Consider the following 15,946-nt stretch of genomic DNA (forward strand, 5'->3'; position numbering starts at 1 on the left):
ATTTTTACCCACGAAAGCTTATGCCCAAATAAATCTGTTCGTCTTTAAGGTGCCACCAGACTCTTCATTGTTTTTGTGGTTACAGACTAACACGGCTACCTCTCTGATATTTGGTGTTCACATTAAATCATGTGAACACCATTCATTTTGAACAAGGTCACTCTTTAATAACTTAATAATCTTTCTCTTGCCTTAATCCTAGTCTTTCCTTCAAAAAGGAATTAATTTTATATTTACATAGTGGCTGTACGCTCATATGACATTTCCTTACTAAAATCCCCACAAAACCTCTAGTACTCAAAGTAGTTTTTCTAAAGTTCATAGCTATAGTATAACAAAAATTTTATTTGTGTACTTTTGAAGTACTATCAGAGACAAAAATGACTGAGCTCTTTGGGGAATAGTTTAGTTGACATATGGAACTATCTTACTATGTTCAATGTTACCAAATTTCTATTCCTCATGCTTGAGGAGACGAGCTAGAAAAGGGGAACCCTCTAAAGGCTCAAAGAACCTCTAAGGCAAATAAAAATATACAAATGTATTATATTCTGTGCTTGAAAACATTTAAGTAATGGAAAACTTCTTATCTGTTAATATCCCCTTCCTAAATGCCATCTCTACTAATTCTCATTACAGGATTGCTTTCATTTTATGCAGACCAGGTATGTACTTTTGTGGTGGTGAACAATCCAACTGCCAGAAGAATTCTTACACAGTTATAATAAACTTACAAGAGAACAGTTCTTAAAGCTAACGTTAATTATGGTACAAAGAAATCTGACCACCAGCCTTGCAGTGGATCCCACAGTGTCCAGTTTTGAAGATTAATAACTATAGATATACTAGAGTGGAACAGAATAGCAGAGTTGGCTTTTGGAGACAAGGAATTAGTTGTTAAAAAATTTTCCAGTCACTCAGCATTAATGTCACCAGAGAAAAGTGAAATAGTGAGGGAAAGAAAAAAATGTAGGCTGCAAAAAGAATAAGTCCCTGCCCTGCCACCTAACAAGGTGAGTTACTTTGGGACCAACTCTGTGGCTGAAGCATGCATCAGAGATGCCTGGAAATAAATATTGCAGTGCCCTGTGAATGTAGAAAAGGAGGCCCAGATTTCTCTACTGTACATCTTTCTACGGGATATTGAGGCTCTCTCTGCTCAAGACTTGCTACTTATGTGGTGGAATGGAAGAGAATCCCTACTAAAACTGGTTGAATTTATGCCTTGTACAGATCAGTAATACAGCATCTGCTACATCTGGAAGTGGAGGACTGAAGACTTTCCTCAGCCATATGAGACAGAAGGAAATACAATACGATTTTTCTGATGGTTTGGGTCTGGTTCTTTTGACGTAATACAACTAGCCGCTTGACAGCTCACATGTTCTATAATTTCTCTTCTGGATGCACTGAATTCCAACATGAGTAGGAGAAACGCAGATCCTAAGAGTTTTTTTTATTTTAAATAATAAATAAAACTAATAATAATAAAGAAATTCACTCCAAAAAAAATGAATGCTAGAGACATTCCTGAGAACAATGTTGTGTTGATTAATAAATACTACATGGTTCTTCCATGAAAATGATTTTGACCAGAAATATATTTCAATATAGGAATCAGGACTCTACAGAGAGAAATGGCCTTGGAAGGTAGGGCCAGCCAGTTCCTATTGCACAAGACTTAGTTTCCACAGGAGGAATGGTGTGTTCAGGTTGTTTGGCCAGCTTGTCAATCCTTCCAGGAACTACTGACATGAGTGTCTGAGATTAGTGAAGAGGACACAGCTTCAGAACCCCTCCTAAATCTGCAACTTCCATGTTTTGATAACTAGATCTTAGAGTGAGAAGCCATCTTACAGAAAATGTATAATGGATTTTGAGGGTCTCACTTTATTTCTCCTGCATGAGAACTATCTTTAAGAGCTGGAATAAAATTCACAATGCTGGATTTCCTTGAGGAAAGCAAAGTCTGAAACATACAACTCTAATGTTTCAACTAAGGAGGTCGGGATCCAGAAAAGCCTTTTCCTGTTGGTCATAGTCAAATTCTTCACCCTGCAACAGCAATAGTTCTCCATTCCTTGAGAAAAAAGGAGATATGAGGCCCCCTAAATTTCTTTTTGTGACACTTACCTGTTTAAGATATCTTAGATTTTTGCTGGCTTCCTGGGGCTTTTACTCAGCTCCTTTTCCATTTCAGCTCATGAAAGAAACATTCACTTTGTGCTCTTAAAGAGAAAGTGTGCTCTGTCCTATGTCTGCGGACCCCAATCTGAAGGAAGGAGTCTAGTCCTCTTAAAGGCCTGGGTTGAAGATTTTCAAAGGTGATTAGGGGATGTGACCATACAATTTTCCTAAGTGTCAATGGAAGTTGTGCTGCTAACACCTCTAAACACCTTTGGAAATTTCAGCACTGGACAGAGGACTGTTTTCCCCATGGACAGATAATGGCAGAATGCCTAATTCTTTTCCCAGGTACAAAAGGACCCATTTCACGAAGTCAAATAGACTACTGGAATCCTGGCATCTTTAACTGGCTGCAGTCTCTTCCAAAGACATCAAGAGTTTTAAGGAGTTATGGTCTAGACTGAATAGATCAGAGCTGGTATGAGGCTTCTGCCCTGGATGCCAGCTTTCATTTGGACAGAGACCATACTATGTTGCATCACAAATGCTCCTTGCCCTGGCAGAACAAGGCTTCCCGTGCCAGATACACAGCTGCACAATTCTTCTTCTGCAACAGGCTGCAGGTATTCAGCAGAAATGAAATACATTCAATGTTTGGCTTTGTACTTCCTTGCCTGTTTTTTTTTTTTTGGGAGGGGGGAGGGAGAAAAGTAAGAGAGGGTCAAGGAGGTAGGAAGCATGAGGGGAGCAGCAAAGAGAGTAGTCCGGGGGGGGACAAAAAAACCTGTCCTCTACATGAGTGCCCAGAAAGTAGAAAAAATGGAAACAGCTCGCTACTTAAAAAAACTGAGGAGAAAAGCCTGAAAAGAAACAGCAGTGTCTTGAACTGCTGTGTTTCATCTGCATGGGGGTGGCAGAACTAGCAATTTGTCAAGGAGTTGGGGCTTCTAAGCTCTGTTTAGCATATTGATGTCTTATCCTTTTATCTCACACCCACTTCATTTCTATTTCATCTGCCTGTGGCCTGCTATCAACAAGACTAAACTCTCTGGTGCAGGGATGATCCTCAGGTACCATATAGACAAGTAACAATCACAATGCCCTTCATCATGATCAAAGGAAGGACTGAACAGAGATGGACTGAGTGGAATATACAAGTATCCACTGAGTTAAATGAAATGATGAAACCCTTCCTCCAAAGCTTAACAGGATCAGTTTACTTGTACCTAAGTGCAAAGGTCAAATTCCAAACTGATTAATAACTGAGACATGAGGGTGAGGGAATATCTTTTACTGGACCAACTTCTGTTGGTGAGAGAGACAAACACTTGTTCAATAAAAGATATTCCCTCAGCCCCCCTTGTCTCTAATATCCTGAGGTAGACAGCTACAACTACACTGCATTAACAACTGCGATGCAGTTTCCTGAATCTGCTTTGCAGTTACTTTCTATAACAATCTCTATAGCGTATGTTAGATAACCATAGGCCATGCATGAGATTTGCCTTGTTTTCATATAAGGAAAAAGGGACAGTGAATTAAGAATCCACTGAGTACTTTTTGACATGCATGGTCTCAGTGTTTAATACTTCAAGTCTAATTTTAATATTTGGTTTTACCTGATGCGACAGAAGAATGATTTTTCCTCCATGCAGTCTTGTGTGGAAGACTCTAAAAATATTAAATGGATTTTATAACAAGTTGCAATAAGTAGTTTCAAGTTTTGTATTCCAAAATGATTGTTACTGAAAAACAGAGATGTATTCAATGCTGAGAGTACTTACCAACTCCATTACAAATACTCCATGATGGCAATCTGTAAGGGGTAGTGGAGCTGTAGAAAACACTGACATCCTGAGGTGCCAAGAACTCCACAAATTTGGCATTTTTAAAGAAATCCCTTTTACAGCGGAGAATAGAGGCAGCTTGATCAGAGATGTACAAGACTTTCCCAGTAATCAGGGAAACAGCTACAGCAAACATGTCCTAAGCAATAACAAAATCTCAAACATTTTAGACAAGAGAAAAATTTCAATCTTCTTCTTTGATAATACAGTGGTTTAAAAATGGTATTTGGAAGTTCAAACTAATTTGATGTTAAGTATTATTCATCTCATCTATTTTTAACTAATAAGAAATGATTAAACCAAATGTACTGTATGTAAACCAAATGTACATCAAGTTTCAAGACAAAATTCTTTTAACTGCCTGAAAAATACATGTAGCTGATATAAACACTTCCTGAAGTAGGTGACGGTTTTAATACATATGTTGATGTAGTTTTAGCAGTTGGTTGTACAATCTTACTACATGAACTTGACTCTATCATAATGCAGAAGTTACTTTGGATACAGAGACAGCTGGACTTGGTCACTACAGTTTCCCTCTTCATAAATGTTACTATCACAGGCATATTTTGCATTTATAGAATTAAATTATTCAAGTGCCTTAAAGATAACACAAATCAGTACATTCATCTACAGCCAAAATGAACATGCCCATGCTTAGTAATTTAGTACACTAATTTATGGACAAGCGGTTAACACAAAAGTTAATAAATGGAAATCTATTAGGTGGCCTAGTGATGTCTATTTTGTGGAAATACAGATTCTATGCAGCATATGCATCAATACCTTTGTCCAGTTCTGTTTTATACAACTTGAGAAACAAAAGTTTGATCTCTGCTGCTGGAAAACTCTACCGTCTAACAGATCTCAGTGTGAATGAACGTTTGATATTCAGCCTACGTTTTTTCCCCTTAATACCATCCTATCCGAATACTGCTATTTATACCCCTTTAACTATACACAGGAACACAGAAGTAGCCTTTCCTGATCAGACCAAAAGGGATATCTAGAGCAGTATCCTGATAATAGCCAACTGAAATACTTCAGAACGCGGTGAAGAATCCTGTAGTAGACAATTATGGAATCACTGATGCATAAGGGAAGTTTCTTCCTCTAAACCCCACCAGGTAGTGGTTAGTTTATGCCTTAAACATGAACTTCAAGAACATTTATTCTCTCTCATTGCTGAGAGACCCTCACAAACCCAGAGTAGCCAGTTGCCACCTGCATGGACTATGAAGGCCCACACAAAGAGAGGTCAAAGCCCCCTGTTGTGCTCTGTAGAAAGAAGCTGAAGGTAAATGCCGGCCCTCCACAGTGTATAGCCTTGGCCAATCTTAACTCTTGCCTTCTCAAAAGGGGTTAGACCAGAGCATTCCTGCTGCCTCTCCGGCACCTCTCCCTGAACTCACTGAAGAACATTTTTATTTCAGCTCGTCCGCAGCCTCTTACCCCTACTCTTTTTGGTTATTGCGGTGGGGTGATCCCTCCAGGCCTACCGCCCCCCCTTCAGCTTCTTTGGAACGGGCAGGGCATACACTTTCCCCACCTTCTCCATTTCTTTCCTAGGGTTTTCTGAGGAAGGGGGTTTCCTCCCTTTCCTGCCAACCAAGCATCTCCTGGTTCATCTCCAATGAAGAACTTGCTGGGAGTTTCACACCTCAGTCAGGCACCTCCTCTATCCCAGATTCTGCAAGACAACTAGGGGAGGGATGATGACATCTGCCCCGATATTAACAGGTGCTTCCAAGCCCATGAAGTAGTCCAAATACTAAGAGGATCTCCCAGGATATATCTACACTATAAACTTAAGACGACCTATGTTGTTATGTCATCTTACAGCCACTACAGTAATTACTGCAGTGCTTCATGTCCATCCACACTATTCTTCTGTCGGTGGTGTGCATCCTCAACAGGAGCTTTCACCAACTTAACAGTGGCAGTGTGACCAGGACTCTGGGTGCAGGGCTCCCCTCTAGGGGAAGCCGTGCCCCCAGTGGGGAGCTGAGAGCCCAGAGGAGGCCGCTAGGCTTCTAGGAGGGGGAGCCGGGAGCCTGCAGGGGCAACCAGGTTCCTGGCAGAGAGATCCATGAGTGGTGTTCTGTGCAGCTGCCCTGTTCCTGGCAGGGAAGCAGAGCCATGAAATTGACAATGACAGCCAATAGATGTAAGTAACTCATAACTACACCGACATAAGCCCCATGACTCTTGTGGAGGTGGAGTTATTATGTCAGTGTAGTAAGGCACAAACTTTGGTGGGCAAGGCTGTAGTCTATACACTGATATAATCGGGTTGATGCAAGCTGCCTTACATTGACCTAACACTGTAGTGTAGACCAGGCCCCAATCTGTTTGAAGAGTCACCATTTTAATTCTGTCCTCCTAAATTCCTATTTGAATTTTCTACAAATTTGTAGTCAACTTTCCTGTAGTGAAAAAGTGTCCAAAACTGAACATGGAAACCTAGGTGCAGTCTCACCAGATACATTAGCTCCCTAGACTGTGAGGCACTACTTCTCTACACATAAGCCAAAGCAATTTAGTATTTACCACCATACTGTAAGCTCCAGAGTGAACTTCTGCCCAAGATAATTTAATGATCAGATTCATAAGTATTTGCCAAGATCAAATCCCTCATTTCTGGAGTGGATGCTTTGCAACAGATGATAAAGTAGCAGTCAGGGTCAGATAGCCCATTATTTGGGATTAAGAATTTTGCGTTCTTTTCAGTTGTTTTACTTATATAGCATATGGGAAAAGTGTATAGCTGCAATATCCAGCATGATCAATTCTTTCCCATCACAGAGCACAATCTTCAGAAATGCAGAGTCCAATACCAGCAACAAAACCATCAAAGCTGCTGGCAATAAGGCATTAATCCATTATGCCCAATCTTTTTTGTTTTGTTTTTTAAAGAAACGTTACAGTTAAGAATTCCAACCACACCCACCAATTACATACACACTGCAGTAATGGGTCAGCATACTCACTGCATTTTTCATGATGTATTCTGAAGTAATGTTCTCAACTTCCTCCACCGTATAAGATGACACATCAAGACCAGAAGGATGGCTTTCATTAATCATCAGTAACTGGTAATATTCTTCATTGGCTACATAAGAATATTAAGCCAGTTTTTTATATTCAAATTTCAAAATGTGACCAGTTAACATCGAGCCTGCTAACACTGACTGGATAGAAAGCATGAGCTTGTGGTTAAGTACAGGACATGGTATCTAAGTTCTATTCCCATTTCCACCACAAGAAAAGCATTTAACTTCTTCCTGTTTCAGTTTCTTCATCTATAACCTGGGGAAGTTTATGCAGCTCATAAGGGTGTTGTGTAGCTTAGTTCATTACAGTCTGTGAAGCACTTGGCAATCATTAGATAGAAGGCATTGCTGAATATTGTCTATAGTCAGTATCACTTACAATTTGTAAGTGAATGGCTAACTAAATACCAAAAATGTATTTTTAAATAAAATCAAGTCTCACTCTACATTTTACTAGGTTATTTTTTTTTAATAGCTTAAAAAGTTACTGTGAATGCTTACCCTGCCCCCATGGCTTTTTTTTTTTTTTTTTTTGGTAGAGTCACAAACCCAAATTACTAAAATGCTACAACTACATTAGTTTTATGATCTTTCATTTATTACAAACTTGACTTTATAAAGAGATCCAGGTTCGGATTCTAGTTTTGGAGCTTACTTTTATTCAATTTAATTTATGATATTTCTTCGGCTACATTACCTTTAACTTGTTTAATGCTTTTAAGTGCATATTTCAATGTTGCCAGCACACTAGATTTTCCTTTGAGTCTTTTTTCAGGAGGAAGGCGTGCTTTCAGCTCCTGCAATGTTTTCCTCAATTCCTTCTGTGTTTTGGCTTTAGTGGACTGCTCACTGCTACAAAATTAAAACAAAAAAAGTTACACTGATATTTAAACTTATACCAGATCTTCCAGAAAACCAAAGCCTTTTGACATCTATCACATCATTAGACTAGTTCTTCAAATTTAATATAATATAATTTTGGAAGCATTTAGTTTCAAAGACACTTCAGGATTTGCAATAATTGCTACATTAGCTACATATGGAGTTGTTAACCTTTTTGGGCTAATGACCCATTTGTAAACTTGATGGCCTGTCACAAACCAGTAAAATAGCTTTAGTGAAAAAACACCTGTCTTACTAAATATTTTTTGCCCACGACATCTGATACACACATTAATGTAATAAGTACACTGCAAGTATCTTTGAGGTGGCTCATGTCACAGGGGACTGGCTGAGCTACTCTCCCGGCTCTGGGCCTTGCAACCTCCAGAGTCACAGCCCCGCTCAGGGTTGGCCAGGTCCACCTGAAGGATGGGCTGACGGGGCCAAATTTGTGTGAATGGAGTTGCAACCCGGCATATGGGGTCGCAGTAATACTCACCCAAATTTGGCCCAGCCAGCCAGCCCCCCTCATAACGGAGGGGCAGTGGGGCCAAACCTGAGCAGCGCTGAAACCACATGAACTAGGTCACAAACGCCCAGGGCAGGGAGCTAAACCCAGCCAGCCTTGTGGGACTGCAGCCACTACTGCAAAGTGAGTGCTGCACAGGCTTTGCAATCCTCCACCCCCAAGTCTTCCAACTCCCCCAGGTGGAGAACCCAACCCTGAGCCATGGCCTCCCATGTGACCTTTGACATATTCTTGCAACCTATTTTTGGGTCAACCACAGGGTGAGAGACCCTGAACTAGATTTACCAAGTTTTAAATAGCTAATTCATTTTTGTTCACAACAATAACCTCAAACAGCATTATCCCATCATTGCTTTAAAACTTATTTTAAAATGCACAACTGTCGATTTTTTATTTACCTGCATCCACTGGTAGATGGATTATGTTCAGAGTCTGCAATCATCAGGCTAAATGCATTCGAGCTGAAAAAAGAACAACCTCAGTGATGTTAACGAAGTCAAATACAAGTTGTGTTTAGCTTTAACATCTCCATTTTCTATTTGTTACTTTAAACTAACAGATCAACTTTATACCAATGAAACTGGTGATAATGTCAACTAAGCAGCTTCAGCCAAACTAGTTTGTGTGTAAATGTTACATATGCTTAAAAAGATGTAATTATACGATAGATCGGTGTGTCCAGTAAATCAATCACTATATAGTAGACTAATAATGGTAGTGTCCAGCAGTTGTGTCATTAACGGACAGCCATAGAAAGGTGTGACATCACCACTTCATGGTTTTCTTCCCTACTCTCCTAAAATAATACTCTCAGGATTTAAAAAGAAAGGCACAAGATATTGTAAATGCTTCAACTTGATAAACAAGATTTATTCATAGGAAAGACACATTCTGAATCTAATTTTAAACTGAAGTTCTGTTCTGAAGTCACAATTTGAACACTTTAATTTAAACCAGACTGCACTGTTTTTAAGCAATAAGATATGGAGAGTCTGAGATGGTGAAAACAAGCAGTTAAAAGCCTTACCTCACCGATCTATTTGCCTTAGCAGAAAATATGAAGACAAACTTCTTTGCTGCACTTCCAGTAGCATTTTTACTATATTTTTCTACTTTAATGTTCTCATATGGCTCTACTTTCAAAAGTATTTCACCATAGCATTATTCTCTTCAAGTAGAAGAAAGTAACTATGTAGATGCAAACTACTACCTGCCTATTATGGAATGAGCCAGTAATGAATGAATAAATAATAAATCAGCATGGAATGGAAAAAGCACTAAGTATAGGAACACAGCCCAACACAGATTACATTGCATGTATTAACATGAAAGTAGGTTAGGTTTTAAGAATCTTAAGAAAAACATGAATGGAAAAAATCAACATATTACCTTTTATGACAATCTAAAGACTCCATGAGCATTGCTGTATCTTTCCCATTTTCATCAGATTCATTGCCATGAGAATCATGGCCAGTAGAGTAATTTTCATTCATATCATTTCCACTGAAGTCATTACCGCTTGAGCCACTGCTCATCTCAATGTCCTCCTGAAGAGTATCTGGATGTCGTTCAGGCTTGGTTTGACCATCAGTCTCCTCAGCAATCATTTGGCTATGGTTGTTTGCAAGTTCAGAATATCCATTCATTTTGTATTGCTGCTTTGATGAGTCTGACTGCTGAGAAATATTTCCACTGATTTCAAGTTGTTGTGGGTTCTGCTCCTCAGTGCTAGAGTAGAACCTCCAATCTTAATAAAAGTCCACTGAACACTCATTAGCAATATTTGCGCAGACCAAGAATTAGTCAAGCCATATTCATGTTTGTGCTCTGCATACAAGATTGCCAGTCTTGAAGTGTGAATCCAGAATCCTACAGGGAGTGGGGGAAGAAGGGGAGAAAAGAAAACAATGCTGAAATAATTTGTTTTAATCAATTTTTTTTTCAGTTTGCTCAATATTAAAGTTCTCTTATTGGGCAATCAAAACTGAAAAATGAAGACGCTCTAATGTTAAGTTTTAATTTCAAGAGTTTCATTATTAATATTTTATCCCAGAAGCTGACACATTTAAACATTTCTGAAATGTTTCATCAATACATTTCCATATTTAATTCAAGGCTAATAATGTTATAAAACAAATATTCATTTTGGCATAAAATTCACAGGGGAAAAGGAAGATGGAATACAGTGACTTTTTTATTAGAAGACAGCCTTTTCAAAAATTTCAATATTGCTCATTTCTTAGTCTATATAATTTCTGGTCATCTTTACTGGCTGGGACTGTATACAAATATGCAAAAATCAAAAGTATATGACAGGTTGTTTTTCTATCTTACTTTTCTATCTTACTTCTATCTGAAGACTTGAACTAACACAATGAACTAGAAAATAGTTCGTTTCAAAGGCTGCTTTACTAGGTTTAGGGGGTATACAATCTCATTTTTCCATTTTAAAAAATTCTTTCCTTTGTTGCTGCACGAGAGACCGACAAACAGAGGAGATGGACTATCCAGTGAAAACAGTGAATTGACTATGGATCTAGTCCATTTTGAGGACAACCTAGACAAAAAGAATTCTTTCATTTCTCTCAGTTACAATAATCCTAAGTGACAAAAGTTAAAAAAAAAAAAAATCCAGACGGAAGTAAGTTCTTTAAATTGACCTTTTAACATTAAGTACAACCAAAAATGTCAAGTAGTGCTTGGGAAATTATACCTCTAAGGAAAGAAAAAGAGCTGCTGTTAAAGCAGTTATCAATTTTTAAAAAATGACATCAACAGTATTAAAGCAATAATAAACATGTTAAGGACTTGCCATCAAAGGCAAAAAGCACCAAATAGCAGTCATCCTTAAGTAGCAAACTAAACACCAGAAAAACACATAGGCGAAACAAGTTCAGGAAATTAGATTTCCCTGATCCAGAAACAGCAACACCTGTTCCAGAAGAATAGGCTTACAGGTCATTTGCACATTTCCAGGATTAATGTGCTCTGAACAACATTAATGTAATACTAGACAATGTAAATTATTTTTATTCTTACCTAAAATATGAGCAATTCAGTGTTTGGTATTTTTTCCCATTAAAACATATAACCCTACCATCTGTTTGCATTTCCAATCTGATGGTTTTCAGATTGAGTACAAAAGAATGAAAAAGTGTAAGTTTTGCAAGTACTACTACTAGTGCCTTGCTTTTTAACACGCAAAAGAAAATGAACAAAACCTATAACAGTCAGGTAGTTTTAACTTAGATATTTTAAAAATTCTCCTATTTTCCCCCAGAAAAACAATTGAAACTATTTTCTTACCCTCCTAATTTTTGGTTTTCCAGACATTTTACATTTATTTCGAGTTCTCAGAAGCAAATATCACTCTTCTTCTCATTCAGCCAAAGATGTGCACAAGAGATCTGTTTTCAGTTGGAAGAGGAAGTGTTTTTAGGGGCATTTATTTTAGCAGTCACTACTGATAACTATAAATATTTTCTTACAATTAGAATATTTGCTGGAAACCTGAACAGCTTTTTGCAAGTAACATGAGGCAGTGTTTTTCTACCAGAATAGTGAATTTATGCAATTCAGATCCACCAGTCATGACTGAGCTGATAGGCTCAAAGCTGTTCATCCATATACAGACAGATCAATAGGTGGAGATTTGTTATAGTAGCACAAATTCTGAACTACAGTTTATTTCAGCAGTTTTTCCCGAGCCAAAATAAGCAGCTACTTGTGTCTCCCTAAAGTTACTTAAACTGGAACACACAAGAAAAGGAAAAAGAGAAGCTCTGCACTGGTCTATAATGTGGCGAGAAAAAAAAAAGTGTTACAGGATAGGGGAATTTCTCTTCCTTCATTTCAGACTGATGGGCTTTTGGTTAGAAGCTATTAAATTAAAAAAATCTGTTCAAGGTCTCAATCACATTGAAGTTTGCCCTTAGATGAAACTCCCAGTAGCATTTAAAAATGACATATAATAAAATCTTCTCTCAGTTACCTAGGATCAAAAAGACTAGACAATTCACCTCTACTGAATGGACGTTCTCTAAGTAAGTAGGTGCCTATATAGAAACCAAGCACCAGATCTAGGGAAGGTTCAATACATAATGCCCACCTAATTCACTATACCGTTTGTCCTTCCAGCATTTAGGTTCATGACATTTAAAGCTGCATTGTGCTAGAAAATCAAAAATTAATTTTTTTACAGCAATTTGCCTAAGGCAATAATTATTAGTAATAGTTTTGCCCTATATGTCTCAGCCAATAAGACCTGGCCAGAAGATCATTTTACAACCTTATGTTAGATACATTATGGTCAATTTTATTTGTTTACTTGGTCATTCAACAACAAAAACAAAACAAAAAAGGAATTGGTTTAGTGACATGCGCAGCTTCCATGGGATCCATTTTTAAGACCTTTCCCACAATGTCCAGAAGTGTCCTTGGAAAAAGACTAGTATATAATAATTCAATTAAGATTTCTGAGAAATAACACAAGTCCTCTTCGGTTACTGATGTTCTGGAATTTGGGCTTGGTTTCCAAGGTACAAAGGAGGCAAAGTCCCTTTATGAACTATGGTAGTTAAAAGACAAAAAACTTACAGGACGGTCTAAGTAAGGACTTGTCTGAGAAGTTGCAGAGAAAAAAAGTCTAACAGGGAAAGCCTTTCTGTATAACAAGCTCATGTAGATACCAGTTTAGTATTGGCGTACATGGGGCTGGAAATCAAGAACAGCAGCAGCCAGGATAAGCCAACTTAAAAACTTTGAATGGGATTCACAAAGGTATTTAGCCATCTAGCCCCCACTGAAATCAATGTGAGTTAGGTACCTAATCATATCCTTCAAGTATAGGAAAAAAGGCATTTCAAGGCTCCCAAAGTGTAAAGAGATCTTTTGTAGGCCTCCAACCTTAATATGGAAACCATACTGGGAGGAGAAGTTGAAATCTAAAGAACTGGCACTGGCATTTACCTCAAAAGCTCTGTTACAGGGCAGCTTAGTTCTGGTCTAAAATCAGGTCAGCTACTGAGAGGGTAAGCCAGACTTATCTATAGTCATGTCTTTGGATCATGAAGAACAAGCCAACCTGAATTCCTCTTATGGAAAATCATTCCATCACTATTTATTTTACACAAGTCCTTCCAAGACAGTAGAAGGTAGGAAGGAAACCAGTAACTACAGAAGTCTACCAGAAGGCTTGTTTTTACTATAACAGATATCTTAAGTTAGTATACTTAAGTTACCGCATGAAGTGTGAATACACTGCACAACAATATTGGAATTACACAGTGTGATTTCATTATCAGCACAGAGTGATTGGCTTAACACTGACGCAACTTGAGTTGTTGTATCACCGCTGCATTACTAATTTGAGCACTAGCTTCACTCAAGCTTCAACCCATCCCCATCCCCGACTAGCCAGCTAAACTCAAGCTTAAAGCACCACTTAACTCAAATTAGAGATATCTGCGTGTGGTAACAAAATCTACAACCTGAGCTAAATGTGCTCGAAAAAATGAAATCCCAGGGATGCTGCTTATGTCACTCCCTACTTGAGTATTTCCTTGCCCTCTATCTGCCTGTCAGAACAAGTGCACAAAACCCCATGAGTCTGAACTGTGGCTCTGAAGAGCAATATTTTCCACCAAGCTAACAAGGTGGTTTATGAACAAGATGACCAACAGACCAATAGCAATGGATGTCAGAGATACAGTTTACATCATTTCCTATGTTTCAAAGAAGGTTAACAAGGAAGCAAAATTAGCCTTGTTTTTCTTATGAGATCTTCTTTTCTGTTTATTATAAATGGTATGCACGTTATTTTACTTCCAAATTTGGTTTCAGTGGCTCTAATACACCAAACAGAAACAGATGTCACACATAAAAAGTTAGTTGCCCAACAAGGAGATGCTGCATTGCAAGCACTGACCCACTGAAAAAAAAGACTTTGTGAGTGCCCAATATGACACACCTTAAGGGGCCTGATTCTCAGAGTTCAACACTTTAAAAAGGACCTGATTTTTTGTAAGTGTATCATGTTGGACATCGCAAATACAGAAGCTCCCAAAATTAAGTTACCTTTGAAAAATCTTGGCATTTGTAAGTTTTATTTTACCAAATGAAACAGTCTTGTGTACCTCGATTAACATATAAGTGAAAACAGAAAGGATCTCAAACAGAACTCTTCTAGAGGCAATGCTTTAACCAAACCTGAGGTTTCTCGCCTTCCTCTGCAGCGTGGGGCACGGGTCACTTGCTGGAGGATTCTCTGCACCTTGAGGTCTTTAAACCACGATTTGAGTACTTCAATAACTCGGACATAGGTTAGGGGTTTGTTACAGGAGTGGGTGGGTGAAATTCTGTGGCCTGCGTTGTGCAGGTCAGACTAGATGATCATAATGGTCCCTTCCGACCTTAAAATCTATGAGTCTGAGTACAACTTCCCCTCTTTTCTCCACCCCAAATTCTCTAAAGTCTCATATGTAATCAGATAATTGTATCTTCCTATATGCAGAATCTAAGGGTTTGTCTATACTACCACACCCATACGAGACTTAAGTTACACTGACCTAAGCACTGATGTAGACAGCACTATGTTGGTGAGAGCGCTTCTCCCACTAACATAGCTACCCCCTCTCACAGAGGTGAAGTAATGAAGTCAACGGGAGAGCTCTCTCCCATCAGCTTATACGACTTCATCAGACACACTACAGCGGTGCAGCTTCTAGTGTGTAGACTAGCCCTTAGCCTGTAAATTCTTCCGAGCTGGGACAGTTTCTTCTTATGTGTCTGTACAGCAACTAGTATAATGACTGGGGCCTCTGGAAGCTACTTTTAATTACCTATTTGACAATAATTAAATTACAGCTACTGACATCTTTTGTCTATTTTACAACATTGGCACAGCTCTATTGCGCAGCCCTGCTGCGTGCATTTGACACTTCCACTGGGAAGATGCCCACATCAACATACTACTCTTGGGGGATTCTGCATCATGGCGCCCAGAGATTTCTTTGCTTCCCCACAGAAAAATGACTTCTGATGGGGAAGCAAAGGGAAGCCGGAAGAATGGTTATGCGCAACTATAGCAATTCAGGCCAGTCAGTCTGGGAACACAGAGCAGCCAGTAGAGACAAATCAGAATGTGTGTGTGTAGCAGAATGTAGCAGCCTGACTGCTTAGTGAATTGTTCCCATTGTTCTTGGCGAATTCCTCCAGGAATATAAAGTAGGTGTAAAAATGTTAAGACTCCTTTACACTGCCAGAGTGGTGTAAAGGAGCCTTACTGTAAAAGGACAGTATTGCCTTATAAATGCTTAGGATGCTTTAGTGATTAGAACTGGTCTAAATTTTTGGACTGAAAAAATTTCCTATCAAAATGTGCCCCATGAACTGTTTGCTACTGACCTTTTTGGAGATGGTCGGTAGCCAGTATAAATTATTAAGTCTGAGTCTCCAAACCTCACTTGCTCTTCAGTTAGCTATGATTAGGACCCTACCAAATTCACAGC

General features: G+C 38.7%; 1 protein-coding gene across 9 annotated transcripts in view; it reads right to left on the reverse strand.

The window, feature by feature from the left end:
* The window catches only part of PER2 (period circadian regulator 2), an 87,077-nt gene that overhangs the window by 40,941 nt on the left and 30,190 nt on the right, over nt 1–15,946 (reverse strand). For 7 of the 9 annotated variants that reach the window (XM_050963996.1, XM_050963994.1, XM_050963991.1 and 4 more), the window contains 6 exons: nt 9,828–10,307; nt 8,837–8,899; nt 7,725–7,879; nt 6,965–7,086; nt 3,912–4,113; nt 3,747–3,798 (listed from right to left, as the gene is read on the reverse strand). In XM_050963996.1, the coding sequence (XP_050819953.1) occupies nt 3,747–3,798; nt 3,912–4,113; nt 6,965–7,086; nt 7,725–7,879; nt 8,837–8,899; nt 9,828–10,084 (851 nt within the window). In that variant the 5' untranslated portion in view covers nt 10,085–10,307. Of the gene's footprint in view, nt 1–3,746; nt 3,799–3,911; nt 4,114–6,964; nt 7,087–7,724; nt 7,880–8,836; nt 8,900–9,827; nt 10,308–11,477; nt 11,548–11,744; nt 11,856–15,946 lie in introns of those variants that run through there. The other 2 variants (XM_050963990.1, XM_050963995.1) reach the window with 2 other exon arrangements.

This window comes from Gopherus flavomarginatus, chromosome 8 (genome assembly GCF_025201925.1).
Source record: "Gopherus flavomarginatus isolate rGopFla2 chromosome 8, rGopFla2.mat.asm, whole genome shotgun sequence".
Lineage (NCBI taxonomy): Eukaryota > Metazoa > Chordata > Testudines > Testudinidae > Gopherus > Gopherus flavomarginatus.